Below are 26,482 nucleotides of genomic sequence, written 5' to 3' on the forward strand. Positions count from 1 at the left end.
TATATATATATATATATATATAAACTGAGAGAGAGAAAGGCGAGGGGAGCCTCTCCCCCCATTTTCGTTCCAGCTGCACTTTTATTTTCGACACTCGACGGTGAGCGTGTGTATTTTACGTCGTATTGCAACTCCGCGTTAATCTGAAAGTTATTTATTTATTGTAGCACATACTCTCTCTCTCTCCCTCTCTCTCGTATTTTTATTATACGTTGATTACGATCGGCGATCGTAAACGACACGCGGACGATCGGACTCGCGTGTGTTCACACGCTCGTCGACAAAGTTCCATTTATTGGGACGGGCAATTCACATTCGGTCCGCTTCACACACGGCAAAAGAGAGGAAGGGAGGGGGAAAGAGTGACAGACGGAGAAAGAGAGAGGGAGAGAGTGAGAGAGAAGTCCACCGCCGCTGCGAATGAAACCGGTTTCCCGGTCGGAGCGCGATCACAAAGAAGTCATGGTGGCCAAGCTCACGCGAGATCGCCATGGCGGCGACTGATCGCCCGGTTGACTTCGGGCCCGTTCTTAGGCCCGTTTTGTTCTCTTCGAAATGATTTTTCAGCTGAATTTTCTTCCTTCTTATCGTTTTCCGGGAATTTTCCGCGTTTTCGCAGTTTCTCTATTTTCGTCGTCGTTCGGGAATAACGAGATACGAAGTATCGATATAACGAGACCATCAGATTTGACCAACACGGCCTTTTTATTTCCGTCGCTCGATTAACCATCTATTCCGCTCCGTTGAAATCCGATAAATGAATTATCGGCGTTCCCTCTCTTTCTCCATCTACCTGCTCAGCCATCTCTCTCTCTCTCAATTTTCACGGTAGCTACGTCGCTCCGGTCAGCGAGGCGCTTCGTGTTCTGGATTGTTTCTTTTTACCTTTTCACGTAGTACAATTTTTCTATTTTCGTCGTACATTGCGCCAGGGCGATTAAACGCGCCTCAACCTGGCTCATTTCGTTCGACCAGACCACAAAGACAATCCCTTCGCGTGGCGGTCGCTGTGTGGATACGCAGCTCGTGTTCCAAATTGCGCTGCATGTGTCTTCCACCACCTCCTCCTCTTTCTCTATGGTACCCGTGCATCCCCCCCTAATTTATCAGTTGCATCGTACATCGCCGCCCGACGTTCCGTCAGGTGTTTCAGGCACCGACAAAATGCGCAGTCCCAGGGCTGGGTTATAGTCGCGACGGGCCCGGGGTCGGTCGAAATGTTGATCACGTGCGCCTACAATTCCGATAACGTTACGCGAGAAATATTCTGCCGAGGAAGACTTCGAGTATGCGAACCAATCTGGACGGATATGTTACAGGCACATCATGTGTCTCAGTCAGAATCTGTTCTGCAAATTCAGAATTCGTGGTCGATTTTGCAAGTCGCAACGCTTCCACCGTAACTTTATTATCTCATCCACTGAAATTGGGAGCTTGTAATTTGGAGCTTGTAATTGATTATCGGCTTCGCCGCGTTTCCACGATTAATTTTCCCCGGCTCGAAATAGAAGATCTCGGCGGATAACGGGCGCTTACTACGACGATAAATTGACACAAGCGTTATTTTGTCTTCGTTCCATATTCAATGAATAACAACGATAAGACGATGCTTGTGTCAGAAAACGGGAAGGATCCGATAAAAGGACCAGCTTGCGAACGGAATATTCGTTCCGGGCGTCCGCGTGCGCGCTATCGAGCGTGTTAGAAGCGCTCGATTTGCACGGATCGTCTCTATTTTCCGAGGGGCCCGAAGCCGCGCGCGCTCGCGTTGTGCCTCGCGTAGTCTCGAAAGCACGGTGAAAGGGAAATCCTCCTCGCCCGATTGTTGTAACGTCGGCGAATTATCCGGTCGGCCGTGTAAATGATGTAATAATTCGCCGGGTGTATCAGCGCGAACGACTTGCCACAGAAAGTGTATAAAATTAGTGGGCGAGAAGAACGGTTCTGCACACAGGCACCACCGTGTCGACGTCATCGCCGCGTATGCACGTCGTGTTTGAATTCGTTATCTCGATCCTTGCACTCCCCGGCGAATCGAGAAGCGCGCTTCTCGATTCAGCTCTCCAATTATGCGGAGGAGAGAACTCGGTCGACCCGGAATAGCTCTATCCGCGCGCCCGAGGACGTCGAGGAGTCAGCGACCCTTAATAGACGACGACCCCGACGTTGGGCACCTGCCGAAGGCTAACAAATCCCTACTTTAAATACTCACGCGTGCGCGCAACCACTCGGTACGTACAACCGAGTTGCGTGTCTTGCCTGTAGAACGACGTAACGAGTACGTAACGCTGGCGTTAAAGGGAGAAGGTACGAAGTTCCAGTGCGGCACACCGGCTGAAAGAACCTTCGGGCCTCGAGTGTCCGACGAGTTCTCGCCGAGGGAGCACGAGCCGACCTGGAAATCGACGATGAATTTATTCGTTCATAGGCGGACTCATGACGACTCGTCCGGAACACCCTATAGAGAGAGGCATAAAGGGAGGAGCGGAGTAATCGAGAGCGGCATTAAAAAACGCGCGCGTTGATCCTTCACCCGCGGACCTCGACGAACACAACCTTGGGCCCTCGGCAGGCTTCATTTTCGTCTGTTTTTCAAGTCTGGCTCGCTGCTCTAAGACGCGTTCTCGTCTCCCCCTCTCCTCCCTCGTCACGGCCGAGCACAATGCGCCAGTATACATTTCCTCCCTTTTCTCCGTGCCGCCAAACCCAGTCCCTTTTTGGCCTCCTCTGTTTCTTCTTTCTTCTCGTCCTCACCGTCGTCGTTTCCTCTTGATCCACCTTGCGAGAATCGCTGTTCTCGAGGGATCAACTATATGCGTGCGGACGATGATCGACCTGGCCCTGAGACGAAATATTAGTAAAAACGAGCTGCCGCGAAAGGATCGTACAGGATAAGAGAACGCATGGCAAGAGACGAAGAAACGACGAGCGCGTATATCGTAACGCGTGCCGTACCTACGCGAGTTATACGCGCATAGAAGCGCGCAACCGGTCGGTTGTGTGCCCGATGTCGGGGTCTCGTTTCTCGATCCGAGAAACAGCGCGATGCGGAGGAAAGGCTGAACGGAGAGAACGGCCAGACGGCAAAAAGGAGAGGGAACTACAGAGAAAGAGAGAGAGAGGGGGGGAGAAAGGAAGAGAAGAAAACAAAAACGTCGCGTGAGATAGAAAGAGTGAGAACACAGAGAGAGAGGGGGGGGAGGGAGCGAGAAGAGAGTACTACGAGCACGCGCGTATAGTAAATCGACTATAGTACTATGAGTCAGTCACACCCACAAGCCGGTTGTGGGTTCAAGATCCTCGTTGTACGTCGCACGCGTGCACGCGAGGTCACGCGTACTCACAGCCGCGTGCGCGCAGGATCTATCGGCCTTGTCGAGCGGAGTGCATCTCGACGTTGCACTCGACGTAACGCTACGCTGATAAACATATGAAATAGCGTGGGAATTTTCGGAGCTGGTGTCGAAATCTTGGCCCACTGTTATTAAACCTTTGACTTGTACAACACAGTAGGAGCAGCGAGGCATAGCGAGATAGATCCACAGTTTCATTTCTGCCCAATGACATATTATCACTGAATATTCTATTCAGTCCACAATATTCAATTCGTTGATATAATATATACCCCTATTTTGACGCTGACGATGTCTTAAATTTCCGAGCTTTGTCGTTTTAGCATCAAAATAGAGGTTGTTCGGGGTAGGAATGAAAGATTCAATGGAGAAGTCAATGTGGGTGAAATCGGAGTAGATTTTTATCGGTCTGTGGGCCATCCAAAGCAGACGCAAATTGTCCTTGAAGGCATGTCAAAGTGACGTCATAAATTTCGACTCCGGGCATTATCGTCTCGGAGGAGTGCTGACAGCACCGTGCCGACCTCTTCGGGGAGAGCGGTTCTCGTTTTCGAGATGCGTACGGATCGGTCGGATTACGATCTTATCTCGCGATTTTGCGTATGAATGCGACACTCGCCACCCCCTTCGCGCACCCTACCTGTCGCCGAACGGATCCGGCTGCCTCTTCCTCTGATGACCGAAGAGAAAAAGCTGGGACGTGTTTATTCCGAATCATGCAATTATCATCGCTCGCGTGATGATGAGGCGCTGTCGAGCGGCAATTAACGAAGACATTCGAGCGATTCGCGTTCGTCGACTCTTTCTCTCCATTCTTCCCCGTCTTCTCTGCTCCTACGCCGCATAAGAAGAACTCAGCCACTCTGTAATTTCTACCGGCGAGCGCAATAATGCATGCGATTGCGTTCCCGATCCTCCTCCGCGTGGCCGCGTATCGCTGTGAAATGAAACGGCGATCCGGAGGATCTAGGAAGCGTGCGATCGGCGCCGCTCAAATGGTAATTCGTTTGTTTCGAAATCCCATCGTAGGCGTTTTTACTCTTATCCCTCGCTACGCTTACTTATTAGCCGACATCAACGTAACGATGCGAATGTAACGTAAAGGAGCGCTCCGAGACGCTTCGAGACGGGCGGATTAATGAAGACCCGACGTCGCCGAGTGAGGACAATAATTCTCTCGATCTGTTAAAATCGCGTTTTGCAAATCTCGCGTCGTCTCGCCGCTCGGCTACATTCTCGCTCACGACGAGGTTTTGGTGATGACGGTTCTTAGGCCTATAATATCCTCTCTTTCTTTCTGTCCCTGCAGTCTACTGAATGTTGTACGCTGAAAGTCTGGCCGATATCAGGCCGACGAAGATGGTGAACATAGATATATTCCGACACTTGAAGGACGAAGGCCAGTATTCCAACCTTGACGAAATATGGGATCTGCATCTTTTCTTTAGCAACGATGGGACAGAAATGAATAATTCTTTCGAACGGGACGCGTCGTTCTCGTCGTTATTACCTGCCAATAGAGATGAACCCGGAGATCCCAACGATAATTCCAATGGGTAAGCCTTCGAAAGAAAGTCTCGGGAGGGAAGACGCGTTCGCGGAGGGACATGCTGAAACGATTTGGAGAAAAGTGATGTCTGAAAAGTAAAAACAAACATTTATCCGGTGGGTGTGTTAAAAATAACATATTTACTTAAATCTAAATTCTTTTGTCCGGAATAAACAATTGCTTCCGTTAAATACTACAGATTTGGGAATATATATATTAGGAATATGTATATTTTTTCGTACAAGTTTTTTCTCGGCGTATAAATATGTAAATAAGTAAATGTGTCATTAATACCCCCCTGGTAAATATTTCTTCTCTCAGTGTAGAAAAACGGCCAACACGGCAAAACACCGTTGTATCACAAAGTTCTTAAAGCTTTTTTATATACATTTTAAACAAGGGAAGTGCTGTATAAATAATTTTTTGTTCAGGTAACTTTATGACCCGTAATCAACGACAGCGTTTTGGTTCTGATTACTGAGAATCGGCTCTTCTTATCGTTCACATGCTCATGGAAACTTACAATTTATCCTCCTTTCAGGAACATTGATCAACGTAGTCAGATCATGGATCAACATGATCTCAGCGACAGTGACGCGCTGCCGCTGTTGAATCCGAACGAGGTGATACCGCTCGTGCTGCCGATCGCACCGTCGTACAAGGAAGTGCAAACGAAAGGAAATGCAACGGAGGAGAGGTTGCAGGCTGTCCTGGACAGCGTCGAGAACCGGGACAGTGATGATAAATCCGTGGTAATCAAAGACGAACCCATCGAGGACGGTGAGCCGGCAATAGAAAGCGAGCCTGAGCCGATCGATACGGGCAACGGTGACGAAAAAGAGAGTAAGGCGAGCGAAAGCGAACAACACAGCGGCGATGTGATGAACGGACGAACGATGAAGGAGGAGGCGAGAGAAGAGGACGAGGAGGAGGACGTGGAGGAGCTGAAGAAGGAAGAGCTGAAGCAGGAGGGAAGAAACGAGGAGATCGAGCTAAGACAAGCGAAGCACGGGAATGAAGTACAAGAGGACATAGCACTGCTTACGCCGCCGGATTTCCAAACGCCCTTGTCGTCGCCGACCGACGTCGCGGACGTCGACGTGGACGCCTCCTCGGTCTCGTCTCTAATGGTGTCGCCGATCAAGTTGATGAGGTTGTCGCAATCGGAATCGAATCATTCGCCGGAGCACGCTGTGTATCGCATCAAACGGGACAGGAGGAAAAAGCGGGAACCGCCGATGATAATCCCGCCATACCAACCGCAGCAGCCGACGATTGAGAACGAAGCGCCGGCTACCAAATATCCGAAACCTCCCTATTCTTACTCGGTCCTGATCATGCTGGCCTTGAAGAATAGCTACCGGGGAGCTCTGCGAGTTTGTGACATCTATAGTTTCATATGGTACGCTTTATGCAGCATGAAACGATTACTACGGGAGATCATAGTTACGAATGCAATTAAGACGGAGGGTGTTCGAAAGGCAGAGCGACGGCCAAGCGCTGTTATTATAGGTTCTACCTGAATACGTAATACGATGAAATGTAATCACTAGAAACTTATAGGCCTGTCTGTGTTTTCAATGATTGTGTATTTCGAGACTCTACACGCGAGAGTTGGTTCTGTAAAATGTGTCCTGTAGCCCGTAAATCGTAGCCCGAGATCGTGAACAATTGTGATTCCGTCGCATTTGTAGCATCCCGACGAGGAATCTCATTTCCCTTCCTCTCTTCTCTTTTGCAGTTACCATTTCCCTTACTTCAGGACCGCGCCGGCCGGATGGAAGAACTCGGTGAGGCACAATCTTTCGCTGAACAACAGATTCGAGAAGGTCGACGATGACGACGACGACGACGGTGACGGTGAGCCGAAGAATAGTACGCAAAAGAAAGGGGGCCTGTGGAGATACGCTCCCGACAAGACCAAGAAACTGGTCGAGACCATGAAGAGCCGCTCGAAGAAGGATCCAGCGGGCGTCTCGTTGTCCATGTCCGAGCCTCACATGATTGACCGTCTGGAACGTGGCGAGATGAAATTCGTGGTCGGCAATCCGAATATGGAGTACATGGAAGATGAGGGTTACATGGAGGAGAACGACGAAGAGGGGAGTAGCGACGAGAACTCCATGCAATCTATGCCGTCCGTGACTCTCGAGGCCGACGGGCAACAGAGCCTTCTGCACGAGGATGAGGAAGACGAGGCTATCGCTATAACGCAAGAGCACGTCGAAGCGCACTTTCCCCAGGCGGACAACGGCCTAGACGAAAGCCACGAGGAAGGGAATGGTAACGCCAATCAGATCGAAGTCTACGGACAGGTCCACGCGACGAGCTTGTCGCACCAGGTACATTTGCATCTGCAAGAAGTGTCGCCGATCCAGAAGAGAAGAAAAATTAGTAACTCTGAGCCGGTGCAGAACGCCCCGGTTGTCCTGCAGGTTCAAGAGAACACTGTCCGCCGGAGAATCGCGGTGAGACCGCCCGGTTCTCAGTCCGGGCCGCAGGCCGGGCCGTCCAGGCTGCAAGCTGGACCGCTCGGAACGCTCGCGCCGCAATCCGTTACGACAACTCCCCAATATGTCATCTTAAATATCGACAAGTCCTTGCTCTAGACTATCATATCGATGAAATATATTTGTACAATAGCTTACAGTAGATCATACACCGGGTGTCTCACCGATACCGCCATTCGTTAATGGTACATTCCTGAGGGCACTCTGAGACGGAAGTCTCGATACGAAACTGTCTCGAAGCTATGGTAGTTTTTTAAACGTTTGAAGATGACCGGAATCGGACTGGTGGAAGTCTGCACGTTCGAGTGAATCTCACATCAAAGGTGTCCCTTTGAGCCCTAAATATTATTAGAATATTATAACTATTGTGATTGTGTGGTATGATGATGGGACACTCTGTGTATATGGGTATATTTTTGTAATTTTTTATAAACTTCATCTTTTTTTTTTTATAGGTTGAGCACATATAGTGTACATATCCCCTTTATACCTCGTATGTGTGTAGTGTGTGTATGTTTGTGCACATACACAACGTGTATATACATGTATAAGCAGTGTCTTATATTTTAATGAGAACAGCTGAGGGTGTTTGCCAAGATGCTCCTCGATGTATTCAGCTGTATATTTATATTTACACGCATAAGTGACACAGGCAATACATGTGTGCGTGAGGAAAGCGTACATATTATATTTATATCGTTTTTTCTTACATAATGTAATTGAAATATCACGGGACCTGCAGAGGTGCGCTGAATCTTCAGCCGTATTTCTCTTATTAGTAGCAATGAAACATGTCAATTTAAATATCTACCATGGTTACGCATCATTTTCTGCTTCCAGTTTTCGGGTAATCATCAGATTCCACTTGTGTAGTATTCTTCGGACCAATAAAATCATCGACGAACTCGGGGGGAAAAGGAACCCGAGGGACTTTTGCAGGTTCTTGATACGAGAAGTAGATTTTACGGTTTCAATGATGTAAAGTTTTATAGTACGTAACTTAATTTTTTTTTATATATCTCAAATAATTCAAAAAATCTGAGAAGTGATTCTAGCAAAGACAAGTGAACGACGAGTTTACTTAAACAAATAAATTGAAGGCATGAACTTGCTTTTAATTCGTTGGGAATCAATGTATCTTCCAAAAGTTTTGACCGTTTCGGGCGAGTGGTGAGCGAATCACTCTTCAGATTTTTTATCTTTTTAGTACAAAGACTATTTTGAAGACGTGGGACCAGACTTACACCGGAGATTTAAGTTAAAGTATTATTTAACATCGCTGTAAATATTACACAGTATTCAATTGTACATATTACCGTATATAGCATAATATTTTTTTAAATAAACGTAGCTCCTATAAAGTGTGTGATGCCAGGGAATGCAAAAACACGTGCGGGGAAGCATTCGCGAGCTACATAGTGAACAATACTTGTAAATTAATTGACATACCTACGTACCTGGTGAATCGTCGATATAAATCCATAGAGATAAGTGCTTCTACAAAAACGCATGAATAAAACTCAAACGAACGCGCGTGCTTTGTACAGAATTTCTTTTATTTATGACTAGTATACTTTGCAAGGGATTTTTATAACGCAATCGCGCGAATAAACAATGTGTAATGTAATACTGGTAGCTGATGAATTTGAGAGAGACAAGTCCATCGATGACGGAGAATAAATCAATGAAACGTGAAACAAATACGAAATTCGCAACTCGTCACTGCCAAGAGAGTGGCCAAAGATAGAATGCGGTGAAAATTTAATAAGTTGATCAATACGGACACAATTCTCGTTGGGAAAAGTTTTATCGAGAATCCTGGCGAGACTTTAGGGAAATAAAGTAGTATAAATAAAAACTGAAAATCAACGTGTGAGGAAAAGGACGTCCGTTACTGTTCGAGAGCGAACTTTTTATTCCGTGCATTGAGCAAGACCGAGCTCCAACGCTTATCATTTTTGCATTTAAATAATCGAGAAGCCAATAGGTGAATCACCGAATAAGAGTATTGATGGCGTCCGAAGTAATATTCAACAATATTAGTGTAGATTTTTTGTACCTGTTTGTAACATTTGTACACGATCGACGCTGACGGACTGCGTCACGCCTGTATGTAGACGCGCAACATTAATGCATAAAGGCAATTGTATACGTGCAATGACCGCGATTTTCAGTAATAAAATGTCGATAGGCGCATCTTGCACCGAGTACTGTCATCCTTCTCCTGCGTTTCTCTTGACAAATAATTGTCAACAAATTTTGTTCATGCGTTGCACGACTGAAAGCCGAAACATAGAATACTGAAACATAGATCTCTTCTTTCGAACGCGCAAAATTCGACGAGCTGTAACTTCGAAAGAAATAATGATAATGACATAATTTGAGAAGTATTTTATAGCTTGAAGTCTCTAGTTTTCAACTTTATTGTCCGATATCAAGTTCCGTTATTTTCTACGATGTTATCGGAATAAACAATGGAGATTTGTTGAGTGTCAAAATTTTTTATGAAGTTTGCCCAGCAACACCACATAAACGACAAATTTTACACTAATTAAGATTACACTGCTTGAAAGGGTGAGTCTTTCCCTTTAATTTGTATATAATCCGATTGCGATGCAATTTTCCTTCAACGAGTTTTTTAACGTTGAAGCAAAAAGCGTCCTTACTATACTATCTCTCATAGAAGGTGAACGAATCGGTGAACGACATTCGTGAATAAATAAGTAGAAAGCTTAAAATTTTCTATTTAAATAGCATTCATTGAATTCTTTGTAAAAGTGATTTTTTGATTTAAAAACTCAACTAAAAGATAAGATTCAAAATTGAGCGGTCGTAACTTTTCATTTAACTCGATATATTTTGACGAAAGAACAACGACAAATTTATGGTACTAATATCATTAAAAACTAAAGATTTCAAGCTGCAAAATGCTTTTTGAGCGATCTTGATAATTTCATATTTGTCGAAGTCACAGGCTGTTAAATTTGGCCTATTCTTCAGGAAGGATTAAAAGGACGCCTGATCCGTCGTTGAGAAGCACTACTTGGAATGTGAAGGTACGTCGAGCCCCATCGTTTAATCGTATCACGATCACTCATTCTTCTTGAGGAAAGTGGGGGCTCGTAGTGGAGATTTCGGAACTAATTTACAGAAATAACGGGTCTAATCAAATCGAAGACCCCTTATTTGCACTGGCAATGAAGGATGCCTAGCAGATTATTATAGCGATTACAATGTCAAATAACGTCGATTACTCTACTATTGCATTTTCCTTATTTTCTTCTTAGCATTCTCGTGAAAATTTCTCTTATCTTCGCGGATTCTATCTCAGTTTCAGTAAAGTTAAAAAAAATGAAGCTGGGCCTCAATTCTCGAATGATACGAATATGTAATTATTCGTATACGTAACTTGCGAGTGATATCCAATGAGCGTGCAGCTATTCCGCACAAGCAGTATGCTCATTGGATATCACTCGCATGTTACGTACACGAATGATTTAAATATCGAGCCGCTGATACGTTCGGTCTGTCAGTATAATTCGATGGGTTCAGCGTGTCGTTCAGTCGCATAGGATATACGCATGTCATGTGGTCTCTCGTTTTTTCTCAAACGTCTGATCGTTTCTAGAAATACGAGTAAGCGTGTGTTTCTGTTGAGTAAAATGAAGAGATCGACGCAGAACACGCCCGAGAAAGAACGGGAGACGAGTCAGCAAGGTGCTGCGGCCGCAAATTCGCCGAACAGATCGCCTCCAGCTGATCGATCGCTGCTTAACCCTAACATCAACTTAGGTCTCCACGAAGGCACGATGGAGGAAACAACCGGCAACGATGAGCATCGTCGAGTCGAGTATCTGGAGAATTCCATCAAATCGGAGATGGACAAGAAGACATACAGGTTAGATATTGGCACACGATCGTGTATCGCAACTTATTTACCGCCTCCACGAATAGCTTCATGTATGGTAAACATAGCTGCACTTTTAACACGTCATCTTCTTTGTCAGATGATGTTCTTGGGTTGTAAAACATTTTTAAAAGATAATTTTTTAAAAGATCGTTGCAGAAACATATATTTTATATAACTACAATTTTACATCTGCAACTTTTACTTTAGAGTTGTTAATGTCTTAAAATCTGAAATCGCTTTATTTTAATATATAACATGACTTTGCGATATATATTAGAATAGAATGTTAATACCCGATATATTTTGAATGGATCCTTATTCTATCGTTATTTGGTATTAAATTTAGAGTCATCAGACTACAGAATGGTTTGATAGCTTTGCTAATATCTGATGTACATGCAGAATCAAGCTTTCAAGATAAAGATGATGAAGAAGGTGAGCGCGCACTTCAGATTGACACGATCCAAATATATATATATATATATATATATAATAAATAATTGTGCTTATATTTGTGAATATATATTGTCTTGTTGTTTATTGTATTGCTTGTCATTTATTATTGGATGTAGTAACTAATGAAAATATGTTTGAAGATGATGAAAGTTACGAAGAAGACAAGGAGGATGAAGGAGATGAAGAAGATGAGGAGGAAGAAGGAGACGAGGAAGACGAAGATGACGATATGTACGAAGGTGATGATGAGGAAGAAGGTCCATTCGATGACGAGGAGGAAGGTGCATTTGATGACGAGGACGAAGATAAATTTGATAAAGATGATGCTCCGCGAGCCAAACGAATCAAGAGATCAGAAAAGATGGTATCGGCAAAACAGATTTCACATGTCATGGTATATCTTGCGCCAATCTCTCTCTTAACAATATTTGCCGTCTATCAGTGATAATAGTGTGATCCCTTAATATTGCCAATACCTGAGCGAAAACTTATGAAAGGATGCAGTTTGTAGGTGAGAGACTGGTATTGGCATAGATATGTCCAGTTGACTATGCTTCAAGGTAGATTTTAAAAAAAGCTTTTAGATGTACATATGTAGAATCAGTATTGTCTGCTGCCATATGTAATATATTATTCTCTATACATATATGTTTCAATCATCTATAGTTATCTTTCGAATAGGCAGCATGTGCTATGAGCGTGGGAGTGGGCACTTTCAGCGACCCGCCGGAAATAGACGGCTTGGCGCACTTTCTCGAGCATATGATTTTCATGGGGTCGGAAAAGTATCCAAAGGTATTGAATCCTCAAAGTCCAGCTCAAGTCACAACGTTTTATAAGTTGTCTTACAAGCATACCGAATACATTATTATTTGTGTTGCGAACGTAGTAACTCTCACGCTATTTTTATCTGCAGGAGAACGACTTCGACGCTTACATTAGCAAATACGGCGGATATTCTAACGCGGTAACGGGGCTCGAGCAGACAACGTTTCACTTTTGCATACAGCAGAAACACTTTCTGTCGGCCCTCGATCGTTTCGCTCAGTTCTTCATCAAGCCCCTGATGAAGAAGGACGCGATCAAACGCGAGCGGGAAGCTGTAGAAAGTGGTGCGTGGTATTAATATAATCGTGATACCTCTTGTGAATTTTTCCTTATTGTTATACCGCATCGTTACGCCAAACGCTCGCACAGAGTTTCAGATTGCCCTGTCCGCCGACAGTAACAGAAAGGTACAGCTGCAGTGCAGCTTCGCATACGACGGTCATCCGGTCAGGAAGTTCGGCTGGGGTAATCTGTCGACGTTGCGCGACAATGTGAGCAAGGACAAACTGTACCAGGAGCTGCACAATTTCCGGGAACGCCATTACAGCGCTCACAGAATGAGATTAGCTATACAGGTGGGAGAGCCAGCCTTCACTCTGGATTGTAACAAGTATTCTGACTCTATATTTGATTGATATCTCACTTTATTATTATCTTACTACCTTTATTATATTATCTTATTTACATCTACTAATTTGTATCTTACTTTACAGGCAAAATTACCACTGGACACATTGGAAGACTACGTAACCAAGTGCTTCGCGGATATACCGAATAACGCGCTGCTGCCTGACGATTTTGCCGAGTTCAAAGGCGTCAAGTCGTTCGATACCGCGGCTTTCCCGAAAATGTACAAAGTCAAACCTATCAAAGACTTCTGCAGGGTATGCGGAAATTGATAAAATCTCGGGAACGAATGAACCCAGACATACCGAAGATCTTTGTGTCGTGTAATAAGAACTTACGTGGAAAACGCTGGATGAAAGAACCTCTTTTGCAGGTTGACTTGACATGGGTGATGCCTTCATCGCTGGAACACTATAAGACTAAACCTCACGAGTACTTGTCGTCGATAATCGGCGCTTACGGTAAAGGTTCCTTGATGAGTTATCTGTGCAAGAAGCTGTGGTGCATCGACATCTGTTGCAACAATAACGACGATTTCGGTGACACCTCCCTGTACAGCATGTTCTGCTTGAAACTGTGGCTGACCGATAAGGGGTACGAAAACTTGGAGGACGTGTTGGCTGCCGTGTTCTCCTTCATCAATCTGGTTAAGAGGGAGGGCCCGCAGAAGAGGTTTTACGAGGAACTTCAGCAAATCGAACAGACCAACTTCAGGTAGCGATATCTTAGGGATATAGCGAGTACGAGGAGTATACGTTGGTGATCTTAGAAGTGAGAAGAACAATCGAGAGCTCGATTTTAGTCTCATTCGAGAATCTTCTCCAGGTTTTTAGAGGAACAGGATGCCGAGGATTACGTGGTGGACATGTCCGAGAATATGTTCTTTTACCCGCCGCGTGACTACATTACTGGCGACAGCCTCTTCTTCGAGTATGACGCGGATGCGATACAAATGTGTATGGACTGCCTGGTGCCGGACAAGGTGAACATCATTGTCTACGACAAGAACTACAACGAACAGCAGTTCGACAAGATCGAGCCCTGGTTCAAGACCAAGTATATGGAGAAAGAGATACCGTCGAAGTGGACCGAGCGTTGGAAAGACATCGAACCGTTTCCGGATTTTCATCTGCCCCTGTCAAACATGTTCCTCGTCGACGACTTCTCCATGATATCTTTGCCAGCGAAAGTGCCTCACTATCCCGAGATAGCTTACCGTGATGCAATGTTAGAGATCTGGTACCGACCGGACTGCACGTTCGGCCTGCCGGAGTGTTACATGTCCTTGTATTTCATCTCTGATGTGCCGTACGCGACGGTAAAGAAGTAAGTAATAGCTAATTAATCATTACATATTTTCAAATGTTTATATTTATATTTTAATAATTATAATTTCTTTATTAGAATCCAATTAAAGTAAATATAATTTAGGATACGTATATTTCTTACCTCGTTTCATCCGCCCTTAACTTGAGCCGTATAAGCTGTATTTTACATAGATGCAATTGATTCTACTTTATACGCAACTTAAGAGACGGTGGTGAAATCACAGGTGCCGGTCACCTGTGACTCCCACAGAATTCGACATGTTAATAATTGTATATTCAAATAATTGCACATGGCGGATATGTTGATATAAGCCTTAATTTGTAGTTCCGGCTGCGGATGACCGTAGTGTAACGGTCGAAACGTTCCGGTAATAAATTAGTTCGCGCCTGCACGTACAATGTATCAGGAATAAGTGCAAATTACATTATCATACTTGTTTCATTTTAATTAAAGAGCTTTAGGATCATCTGCTTGGGCATAATCTCGACGTTACTCTCACCGAGACTTTCGTCCCTCATCTTTCTCCTCGCCCGATTTGCCCGAATTATATCTAAGAGCCCGGTTGACATTTTAGCGCGGCTCTCATGGACCTGTACGTCATGATATTGAGCCAATTAATGAGGGAAAATCTGCATCCCGCTGCGGTGGTGGGATATACTCACCAGATCATGTCTCTCGAGAACGGTGCAGTATTGCATATAAACGGATTCAACGAGAAACTGCCGGTAAGCGCATCCCAAATGTCGAGATCGCGACCGTCGAGGTACATGCTCTTCTCCTGTGTCGAGATATATTCTCTTCTGCTGTGTCGCAGCTCTTATTAACGCTCACCGCCGAACACATGGTGAACTTTCCCAATATCGTCACGAAGGACATGTTCAAAGTTATGAGGACACACCTGGCCAAGCACTACTACAATGCAATCGTGAAGCCCAAGAACCTCTCCACGTACTGTACTCACATCATTCATTGCGCGCTTGAATAGCTTCCAAGTTTTCGGGCAAAATCGCCCGACGATTAAGTTAGATTTTAATGATTCACAACTGTGTGTGTGTCTCTCTCTCTCTCTCTCACTCTCACTCAGTTGATTGCGCCATTAACCAAGGATCCCGTGCCTCCTCAACAGCTCCGTGAGAGTGGCGATATTGATGAAAGTCTATATGACCGACCTCGAGAAGCACAGCGCCCTACAGGACGTCAGCTTCGACGATCTGCTGGAGTTCGTCAGGTCCTACACGAGTCAGCTGTACATCCAGTGCCTGGTGCAAGGTAACATGACGCAGGCGTACGTGGTCGAGAAGATCCGAGAGTGCTTCGAGATATTGCAATGCAAGCCGTTGCCGAGCGAGCTGAGGCCGCGGCCGAGAGTCATGAAGATACCGTTGGGTGTGCGCTGCTGCAAAGTGCGGAACCTGAACACCACTGACGTGAACTCCGTGGTGCTGAATTACTATCAGATCGGCGTCGAGTCGGACAAAGAGAAAGCGATGATCAATCTGCTGTTGGTGGGTATCACCGGCGTGAGTCTGCGCGCGAGTCACACTACGTTCTATCGTCCACCCGTTTCAGTTGATGATGGCGGAGCCGATGTTCGATCAGCTCAGAACCAAAGAACAGCTCGGATACGACATCCACTGCAGCTCCAAGAACACCAATGGGATCTTGGGTTTTAGCATCAAGGCGGTCACGCAGGCGGACAAGTACACGACGGAATACGTGGACGTACGGATCGAGGAATTCATCAAGTCGTTCGCCGAGACCATCGAGAAGACCACGGAGGACGAGCTGAACAGTTTCAAGGAGACGCTGAAGAAAAAGAAGCTGTGCGCCGACGTTCACCTGAAGCAAGAATTCGACCGGAACTGGGACGAGATCGAGAATGAGGATTACATGTTCGACATGCTCGAGCGAGAGGTGGTAGCGTTGCAGACCATAACGCTCGGCGAGCTGAAGGACTGGTACGCAGCATACACGCAGAACGGGCCGAGCTGTCGCAAGCTGAGCGTGCACGTGGTCGGACGTGCTTCGAATGAAGCGACACCAGTCGCGGAAGCCTGCATAAACGGCCCGAAGCATATCGAGGCTGCGATGTTCAACGGTGAGTTCTTATTGTAATGTTCTGTCACAGTGTGACAGTATCACTTTAATTCAGTACCGGAGTCGAAAACTATTTGTGGCCGAAGAGAGTAATACGGTTTGCTCAGTTTTTCCAGATTTGCTCTTACATTTATACACGCACAACGCGTTATAATTTTGACTGTTTTACCAGCCGTCTGTCGTTCTTTCATAATCAAGGTTCAAGAGAATTTGACTGTCTTGCAGGTGTCGAGAAGCATCACTGGAAGACGAAACACATCTTAGAATATGTACCTGATGAACAATCGGACGAGAATAGGCGAGACAATTCCATCGCTAACATAGAGGATTTCAAGAGACAGCTTGATAGCTATCCAGCGAAACCCATTAACCCTTTCGGTACGAGCGCCTGATGTATCCGACATCCATGTGACATCCTGTATGCACGAGCGCCATCTATAGTGTACGAGAGCCGGGTATATCCGGCATCCATCTGATGTGTGCACGAGCGCCGGATATATCCGGCATACATGTGACATCCTGTATGCACGAGCGCCATCTATAGTTGGTAACAGAGTATTCTATCTTACTGACGTATTAGATTAAATACAGTTCTCATTTAACGCTTAGGAAAATCTTCAGACAAAAGAGGACTGACTATGCGCTATGTGTGCATTTTCGGAGCGGCGCCTCGTATAGCGGGAGTGTCACGGCAGACAGAGCGCTCGTACCGAAAGGGTTAACGTGAAACTCTAGTTTCTCTCTGCTCATCAGGGTGGTTGGATCCGTAAACCTAATTGTAATAATTCTATTGATTACGGTAATTTTATTTGCGGCAATTTTCTTGAGAATCTTCAAATTTTTAGAGCATGTTGATCGAAACACGAGCTACACCCTTGTACGTTAGGAAGAAAAATTAACCATACCGAAACTGAGATAACAGAGGTCAAATTACGCGTATATTATTTATATGTTTCACAAAAATACGAAAATTTTTCCCGATATGACGTTTGTAGTTTTAACGACCAAATTATTCTTACGGTTTTAATGATGAGTATTAATATTCTCCTGCTATAATGTCCAAGCTGTGTATCATAGATTATGTTTATAAATATTTAGCACAGATTTTTTGAGCTTCGTGTTGTATTAATATTTTGCGGTCCGCTGACGATATAGTGGTGTTGCGATGAGAGAACATTAATATTAACGATACACACATACCTATATGATTGAACGTAAATATACGCGGATAAAAATAAAAGCGAAATATGCAACGTGCCAGCAACAATACAAGAATTGCAAACATGATGAAAACACCGCTGTGTAATTATAAAAAAAATCCTTTTATATCGATGTTAATTTACAATCAAAAAAAGTATGAATTACAGGCTCAGTTTACTCGAGTAAAATAGCGCGATAACTCCGTAGCGCGGACCATAAAATGTTAACTGTTACCTTTCTAACAATATTGTTACGGACCAGCTACCTTTGAATCTTCGATGCTAAACGGCCGCGTAAACGATTATATGATGGAACAAGGGTACTATGAACAGGCATGTGCAAGTGTATCTCTTTAGGACTAACTGCCACTGTTTGTTTCTTCTCTTAGTAAGTCAGATTATTGTAACGATTATGCTTCCGGGGACATTTTGCACACAGCGAAGCGAGTATATTTAAATTAAGTTTTTCAAATTATATAAGCAACAATAAATTTTACACAACAGATATACTTGATCTATTTCGTATTGTTATACATCGTGTTAGTATTATTAGTCTATAAATATTGAAATATAGAATACACGGTCTGTCCCAAAACAGTTTCCGAACTTTTCATTAAAACTCACTCTGTAAAGTAATAGTTATAAATTTTTATTTATGATCATTCGAAATACATCCCTTTTGGAAAAAATACAGTCTTTACAACGGTATAGAAATTGGACTAGTCAGAGCAAGGTTCACTGAACTTGAGTCAGTGAACTTGGCTCTAATTGGTCAAATTTCAATCCAATCTCAGTCCCAATTCATAGTCGATACGGGCTAAATAATAGTTCGTGCACACAGAACGTGAAAACGCGGCAAGAAGCGATGCGGTAGCCAATAAGCTTTTAGCTCTTTTGGAAGAACGGCACGTTGATTGGCTGCAGTGTCGCTTCTTGCCGCGCGGCAAGCGTTTTGCGTGATTGCCCGTCCATACCAATTTAAAAAAAAATCTTGGAGGGGAGCGACAGTTTCAAGTTGTTCCTATCCTGAAAGAAATCTAACGTCGAAGACAAATCCATGCGGCATCACTAGAAGATTAAGTTAGGAAAGGAACAATTTTCGAACTTCTTTATCGTCTCCGTCATTCACGCGTGTTGTTTTCTTTTTTTTTGCATGAAACTTCGCGAAGGTGAAAGAGAAGAACAAGAATGCTATTAACCACTTGTGTTACTTGGATGCACGCAACACGTTTCGATGTGTCATGCATGATGCAACGTTGCCTCACCGATAAACAAAAATGCCAGTGAGAGTGGTATTTTGCTTAGTAAGTACAGACAAAATTGAAAATATATCTGATATATTTACTCATATATTTTAATGTGAAAATTAGTGAAGATGGCGATATTTTATTCCGTCGCTTCTAAAAAAAAAAAGAAGCCGATAATAGACAAAGACGACGTAAGTAAATAATGCATTAGAGGACATGAATGACCATGTTCGAGAGGACGTTTATTTTACAACTGCTGGCGATTTTCTGTGCTGAGAGATTGAATTATTTCTGCAAATCTAAAAGAATAATCCGATCAAGAAACTTCTTCCAGTTGTAAAGTAAACGTTTCTGCTGCATTTGCACGCGGCCATCTCGTAAGGATGTCGTTCCATGGACAACGAAAAAAAGCGAAATAGAAATTCCGTTTCACTTGTTCGTTGTCCATGGGACGACGCCATTGCATTCGGGACGTTAAATAAAAAATATAAGGAAGGATGTGGTAAAAATATATGGTGGGGGTTGCCACTACATTTATATAAATTATTATACCTGCTACTCTCCAAATGTGTATCCGCTTTTAAAAGTAATTTAAATGTGACTTTAGAGTTACAATATGTTTCTTTTTGCTTTTTGCTTATTCTCGGTTGCCTCGTATTCTCGCCAGCACTGATTCTCTCATCCTGTTTCTCTCTCACCCCCCCCCCCCCNGCAGGACGTGACGTAATAAACTATGCTCAAAACGATTATCGATATCTACGAGTCAAAGCGAGTTTTACGACCTTTCTTGTATCGAGTAATCGAGAAAACTATTGATCTTTTCAGCTGCACTGCTGAACTGGTGCATTAAGTTAGAGCGAGACAAGTATATTTCGTTGTCGTTATCATTTTCTTCACTTTCAATAATTCAGAACTCTGTACTTTTTAGGCTGCGTTCAAAAAGCGCGCTAACGATGTTATTGTGTCATTCAATCCTTGTTTTTTATATCTGATGGAGTGACAAAGATACAATGACACAACAGTGCTGATAGCGCGCTCCTCGAATGCAGCCTAAGAAGTATAGAGTCTTCATTATTGAAAGTGAAGAAAATGATAGTCACAGCAGTGTAATTTTGAATGCGGACACAGTGAATCCTTTCGCATAAGCATAATGAAATAAAACAAATGGGTATATTTCTGAAAATTGGATGTGAAGAGAAGAAATATAAGAAATGTTTTGTTCCTTTACGTCCCAGGCAGCATAATGTCTAAAATCGGGACATAAGACGTCTGTAAATAAAATGTCATCTGTAAGTCTATAAACATGTGACATTTTTAACGTTAATAAGACGTCATTAGAACGTTTTTAACGTTATCTTGCTACTTGGGTAAATATCACAATATCATTGTCCTGGTCACAAGACCAAAGGGGAATAATAATCACTTTCTATAGTTTTGAGGCATAAGCAAAGGAAATCACAATTTCAATCCAGGAACAAGAAATTAAAGAAAATGTGTTATATAATAGAAAGATACGCGCTTATTGGTAGGTTCAGTAAAGTAGTTGCTCTGCTGCAATTTTTCACATTCTTTTTTTAATTATATTCAAGACATGACAACACGTTTCGATAAATCATTAAACTTCCGAAAATGTCAGCCAACCATATCCGAAAACCCTCAATCCTCTCTCTCTCTCTCTCTCTCTCTCTCTCTCTCTCTCTCTTTCTCTCTATCTATCTATCTATCTATCTATCTTATCATCCCCTGGTGCTAAGAGCTTCCCTTACAAAACTCGATCGAATTGGTTTCGTAGCCTTTTCACAAAAAAGCCATATATATATATATATATATCATGTCGCGCACAAGGCTTCCTTCTTTCTCTTTTTAATAAAATCAAAACGTAGGATCTACGCATCTTAAATATTCTAAATTCTGCGTGTGTATGTGTGTTGTGAGAGGTTGCGTTATAAGAAGATAAATGAAGGATTAAATATTAACGCTCTTGAGATAAAGGAAGAAACTTAAACTTTTATCTGCCGATCGGGCCGCTCGGCTCTTGCTCGCTTAACTCGCAAATAGAACTTCGATCCGGCAACTCGCGACGCTTTGCATCGCGAGGCAGTGTGTAAGATACGCGGCCGAGCAGTCGCGTACCAACAGGCAGATTTACAGCGAATATCAATGCAATTTAAATAGTTCTAAATCGTTACAACATCCATTAAAGAGTGCGTTTCGCAGTTTTACACTTCGAATAATCATCATTGTATATATTGGTTTTTTTTTTCTTTGTGATAGTATTATAGAGAATTGCCACTACATTTATATTAATTATTATACCTGCTACTCTCCAAATATGTATCCGCTTTTAAAAGTAGTTTAAATGTGACTTTAGAGTTACAATAGTCTTTTTTTTTGCTTTTTGCTTATTCTCGGTTGCCTCGTGTACTCGCCAGCACTGATTCTCTTATCCTGTTTCCCCCCCCCCTCTCTCTCTCTCTCTCTCTCTCTCTCATTCTTTTTCATTCTTTCTATTTCTCGTCTTTTCACTCTTTTCGACTCCCTCGTTAAATCATGTAATAACCCCGGAATCACGGAAGTTGTGAATAATGATTACTCAGAGATTTCTTTTTTCTTTTTTTTCCTCGCACAAGATCTCGGCGTCTCTTTTCCCGAACTAGCGAAAGCATAGAATCAGCTCTGCTCGACACTAGACATGAATGGGGGTACATGTTACAACAGTAAGTGTTTACAATGGTATAATAATTCAACAATAATACATCAATGTGACTGCCTTTATATAAATGCGAGGACCGAGAATGGGTCGGCTGTGTGAACGATTTGACGATCTCCGCGTCTACGAATTCTACTCCGATGCGCCGGCTGAGATCGCCGGGGCTCATTACTATTTACGATCAGTGTATATATAATAAGTTACATAATAATAATAAGTGTAATCCTTCCGGCGCGCACGTTTCTTTTCGTCCCGAAAACCCGCTCACTACGGAGCGGTGGGACTTTCCTTTTCGTTTCTTTTTCTTTTTTTCCGAATTCTTTCTCTTTGCTCGTTACGACAGACGATCTGATTCGATTTTGCTTCCCCTCTCTTCTATGGTTCGATAATAATGAACATTGAGTTTCTCTGAAGTCTATCTGGAAAAAGTGATTCGAAACGGTCTGCGCACCGCGGTCTTACAATGTATTACTGACCACCGGCCAACCCATCGAGGTCAAATTATATGATTATCAATAATAGCTTAGCGCATGTACAATTTTTTTTTCGGATTAACGAACATTTCGTCCTTGTTCTTCCTTACCCCCGCCTTTTCTTCCTCTCTCTTTCTCACTCTTTCTATCCTCCTGTCTTTCCTTTCCCTTCGTAATACCGGAAATTGCGAGTGTGACATTTTGGACAGCAATAATTACGTTAGATACAGTATTCGAAGGGCATGTTTCCTTTCTTCGCAAGCACACAAAAAGTAGCGTAGCGTTTCTCTTTTTCCTCTCTCTCTCTCTCTCTCTCTCTCTCTCTCTCTCTCTCTCTCNTTACTCCACATGCGCTTTTGCAATCATTACATTATCTCCCTTTATTTCATTTTATTCTTTAATGTATAGGAAAGAGAAAGTAAAAACACGAAAAATAAACGTACTATAATGATTATCAAACATACATTATTACCGCGCGTATGCGTGTATCATTTTTTTCCTTCTCTCAGCTATGAAAAATAATAGCAGAATATACGTTATATTTATGTAATATTTAATAATATATAAGGTGTGTCTTCGCGCGGGGCCCACATGCGTTTTCCTTTTCAGCTACATCGATAAGTGTTTAATTTTTTTTGTTCTTTTTACTTTATTAGATTATATTTGCGTTTGCTATCGTATTTTTTTTTTTAGTATATTCTCGTATTTTACGTATATTAAGCAAAACTACGGTAAGGAAAAACTTAAGATTTAAAATGTCGAGCGCACATATAGCAACCCAGGTTGATTATTCGTCGTTATTTATTACTCATGTCCGGATCACTATGAAAATTCGCAACTCTATATTTTCGTACAAAGCTACAGCAAGTTAAAAAGTAAGAGAAACACGAACAACGCACGATGACCACATCGGTATCGTGCGTATCTTCGAAAATATACGTGAGAAACGTAATATACACATTTAATTTTTTTGGAGGGGAGGGGTAATCATTTAAAACAAAAGTTATTGAAATTAAATGATCTCGTCTTATCCTTTTTTTTTGTTCTTTTCTGAATTTTTGTAAGACGACCTACAAATGGTTTTTCTCTACGCGGTACGAAAATGAAAAGGGGGCGAGCGAGTAAACGTATATCGAAAAAGATCTCTCGTCTCGAAATGAAAGGATACCAACTACTTTACGAATTACGTTTACGGTGTTAATTAGAGAGACTAGTTGATGGCTGCATCATAATATTCTGTGCTGGAGGAGCATCGGTGATTGAAATAAAATGAGAACAGCCATTCGGTGAAGTCGAGCGCGTGTTGTGTTTACGAACAACTTTTCGCGCAACAACGCGAGAGAGACGCGGATTCGATATCGTTTGAGATATCTTCGTGATTTTCGCGCGACTCGTTTCACTATAATCGTTTACTTGTTAAAAAGCGCCTGTCGCTCCGGCACAAAGATTATCAAGAGTTAGTTATTATTACTTGGTGTACGATTAATTTTTTTTCCGTTATCACAACACACAATGTTCAAATGTCGTTATAGATCGTTACTTTATAAATACAATAGATTACTCGTGTATCTTTTTAATGGTATGTCGGTATCATAGACGAGTTTTCGTGGGCCCCTTCCTCTCTTTCTTTTTCTTTCTTTCTCTCTCTCTCTCTCTCTCTCTCTCTCTCTCTCTCTCTCTCTCTCCCTCTCTTTCTCCCCTTACCTTTCCTTTCTTGCTCTTTTTCTCTACTTGTTACAACGAAAAGCAGGCACGCATGTCATACGCACCTGTCCCTTTTTTCTTCCTTTACGTCATTCGTGTTTTATGCGAGTTTCAATATATTTATTTTCAACATTTTCTGCATCTGCTGTATTCAATGTGGTTTCCCATTTTTTTACCTTTTGGCATTATAGACGCTTCGCGCGCTTACAATAAATTATTTCACGTTACTCATTTACTCACATCAGCGCAGCGGCGACTGAGCGGCGTTGCGTAACATCATATTTGTGTCCTTACGTTTTGTATCCGGTATATATCAAGAGTTCGATTTCTCAGAAAGAAAATCATCTATCTTTACGTAAAAGCGTAAAGTGGCATTTTACTCTCAAATTCATCGTTAGTATTCGTCAGATTCAGAAAGTCGGCTTCTAGTACGTATTGTATGTGTTGTGTGTGTGTGTGTGTGTGTGTGTGCACGTGTGTGAGTGTGTGTGTGTATGCGGATGTCGTTCAGAGCACGGTCGACTTGTCGATTTTCGAAATTTACGTTTCTTTCTTTTACCTCCTCGTGCAAAGAAATGCTTCCATGCCGATACTTGGTGCACTGGTGACGTACTTACGAGGTAACGCACGCTAATCGTTAAGTGATGAGACTCGAGTGACGTTAAACGATATCCAAACGATTGTTATATACTTGGGACACTGGCTACAAACTCGAAGCAAATGTCGATTTCGCGTACGCATTTCACGTAAAACGGCGAGTCGAATTATTTCCACATATGCTCGGCGCACATTGAAGCTGACTTTATATAGTTACAATTCATTCATTTCGGTTATTCGTATATGTATATATAAATATTTATGATAGGTGTATGTATATGCATGTATATGTGTGTGCGTGTGTCTATGTGATGTGTTGTGTGTCCTTTTAATCCTGTTCCTACAAGCAACTCAGGAAACTGAGAGCTTCGGAAACGTAGGAGAACGTGGGATTCGTTTTTTTTTCTTTTTCCTCTTCTTCTTTTTTTTTTCAGCAAAATTTCCCCGCAAATGTCATTTCCTTATAACATGCCATCTAAAAGCACTTTCACCTCTCCGTCTCTCTTTCTCTCTCTCTTTTTCTTTTCCTAACCTCACATCGCTCTCTTTCTTCTTTTCTTCATCCTACCCTTTTTGCCTTCTCACAGGATCTTATTCATTTAACTCTCAGGCTCGTTAACTGTCATTTTACTCAAATTATATAAAGTTTCTCATTGTCCTAATGCATTTTACGCAATAACAAATCTACAAAAATATAACATTTTATCTTATCATCTCTCATTTATATTATCTCGATAAATGTGGTTTTTTTCCCTTTTACTCGTTTTAAATCACCTCCGTGCAACTTAGACACACATGTCTCTTTGCATCCTCACCTTCGTTCACTTACTTTAATAATCGTGTTCTGTCGTGCTGTCTTGCTCTTTTCATTTCGCTGTGTTTTTATATATCATTTCTATATCGATAAAAGAACTTGCTCTTAAACTCCGATGATCTTTGGTAGAAAGTCTTTTAGACTATTCTACTCATAAATAGTACATTTTTTTTTAACATAATCATCCCCTAGTCCCGGCGCGCAATTAACACGCGCACCCGGATTCTATATGTACACCATATATCAATCACACCGTCACTTCTCTAAAGTAACTTGTTCATATGTACAATTAAACGAGGGTCATATCTCGAAATATGCTACAAAAGGCACGCGCGTCAACCCTTCTTTCACGCGACCGATCGACGACGACATATATAATTAAATCTCACCTTCTAAAAACAATTTCCTTACCATTTTTAAACGCCTGAATTCTCTCACGTGACTGCGTGCGTGAGACGCAACGTATCGTCAATTTAGTTATCTCGAGAAACGAGTCAAAGTATATAATCTCGAATAAGCCACGTACGTGGGAGCTCCGCGAGTTTATAGAAACTGGACGAGCACATTTCAAACGTAAAACGTATCGACTCGTCGGTTACGGACGAACTTTTACACGTGCGCCGTGATGTAGCATATATTCGCTAAACAATTATGAGGCGTATCGCAAGGGTGAGGCGTCAACAATCGTCACCACCTTCTTAGCGCGTCCGCGACAGCACCCTCGCGACAAGTCCCAAGTCTGCGGATGTTAGAAACGTTATCGTACCTAAAATTTCAAATTCAATCCAATTCATTCATTCACGGCTCTCTCCAACGCAACAGCAAATAAATATATGACCTAGATTGCGTGCACGCGTGTACACACGGCGAATGCATCTCTGACATACGCGCAATCCCGCGTATGTACATGCGTCGGCAACGACATAACATCCCGCACTTTATATACATCACTTTCGTAGCGATCTCGCTCTCTTTCTCTCTCTCTCTCTTTCTCTCTCATTCACTCTTTCTTTCTCTCTTGCTCTCCCTCTCTCGCTCTCTCTCCCTCCTCCCTCCCTCCCTCCCTCCCTCCCTCCCTC

The 26,482-nt window shown here is 42.9% G+C and overlaps 2 protein-coding genes across 8 annotated transcripts in view; both read left to right on the forward strand.

The window, feature by feature from the left end:
* LOC106745581 (forkhead box protein P1-B-like) overlaps window positions 1-8,530 on the forward strand; it is a 16,972-nt gene extending 8,442 nt beyond the window's left edge. For all 6 annotated transcript variants that reach the window (XM_014621303.1, XM_014621319.1, XM_014621311.1 and 3 more), the window contains 3 exons: window positions 4,663-4,909; window positions 5,444-6,304; window positions 6,644-8,530. In XM_014621303.1, the coding sequence (XP_014476789.1) occupies window positions 4,671-4,909; window positions 5,444-6,304; window positions 6,644-7,511 (1,968 nt within the window). In that variant the 5' untranslated portion in view covers window positions 4,663-4,670 and the 3' untranslated portion in view covers window positions 7,512-8,530. The remainder of the gene's footprint in view (window positions 1-4,662; window positions 4,910-5,443; window positions 6,305-6,643) is intronic.
* Window positions 8,531-10,942: 2,412 nt separating this feature from the next.
* On the forward strand, window positions 10,943-18,455 carry LOC106745551 (nardilysin-like). Of its 2 annotated transcripts, XM_014621252.1 has the most exons (14): window positions 10,943-11,310; window positions 11,669-11,757; window positions 11,919-12,142; window positions 12,460-12,573; window positions 12,695-12,890; window positions 12,976-13,181; window positions 13,320-13,490; window positions 13,607-13,947; window positions 14,059-14,559; window positions 15,137-15,287; window positions 15,377-15,510; window positions 15,689-16,067; window positions 16,132-16,660; window positions 16,885-18,455. In XM_014621252.1, the coding sequence occupies exons 1-14, from the start codon at window positions 10,994-10,996 to the stop codon at window positions 17,049-17,051; spliced, it is 3,519 nt and encodes a 1,172-aa protein (XP_014476738.1). In that variant the 5' UTR covers window positions 10,943-10,993; the 3' UTR covers window positions 17,052-18,455. The 2 variants fall into 2 exon arrangements, with proteins under 2 accessions (XP_014476738.1, XP_014476747.1); XM_014621261.1 differs by lacking the exon at window positions 11,669-11,757.
* Window positions 18,456-26,482: the final 8,027 nt, after the last annotated feature.

The sequence above is a fragment of the Dinoponera quadriceps genome, unplaced genomic scaffold, assembly GCF_001313825.1.
Source record: "Dinoponera quadriceps isolate SergipeBrazil2010 unplaced genomic scaffold, ASM131382v1 scaffold120, whole genome shotgun sequence".
NCBI classification, from domain to species: Eukaryota; Metazoa; Arthropoda; class Insecta; order Hymenoptera; family Formicidae; genus Dinoponera; species Dinoponera quadriceps.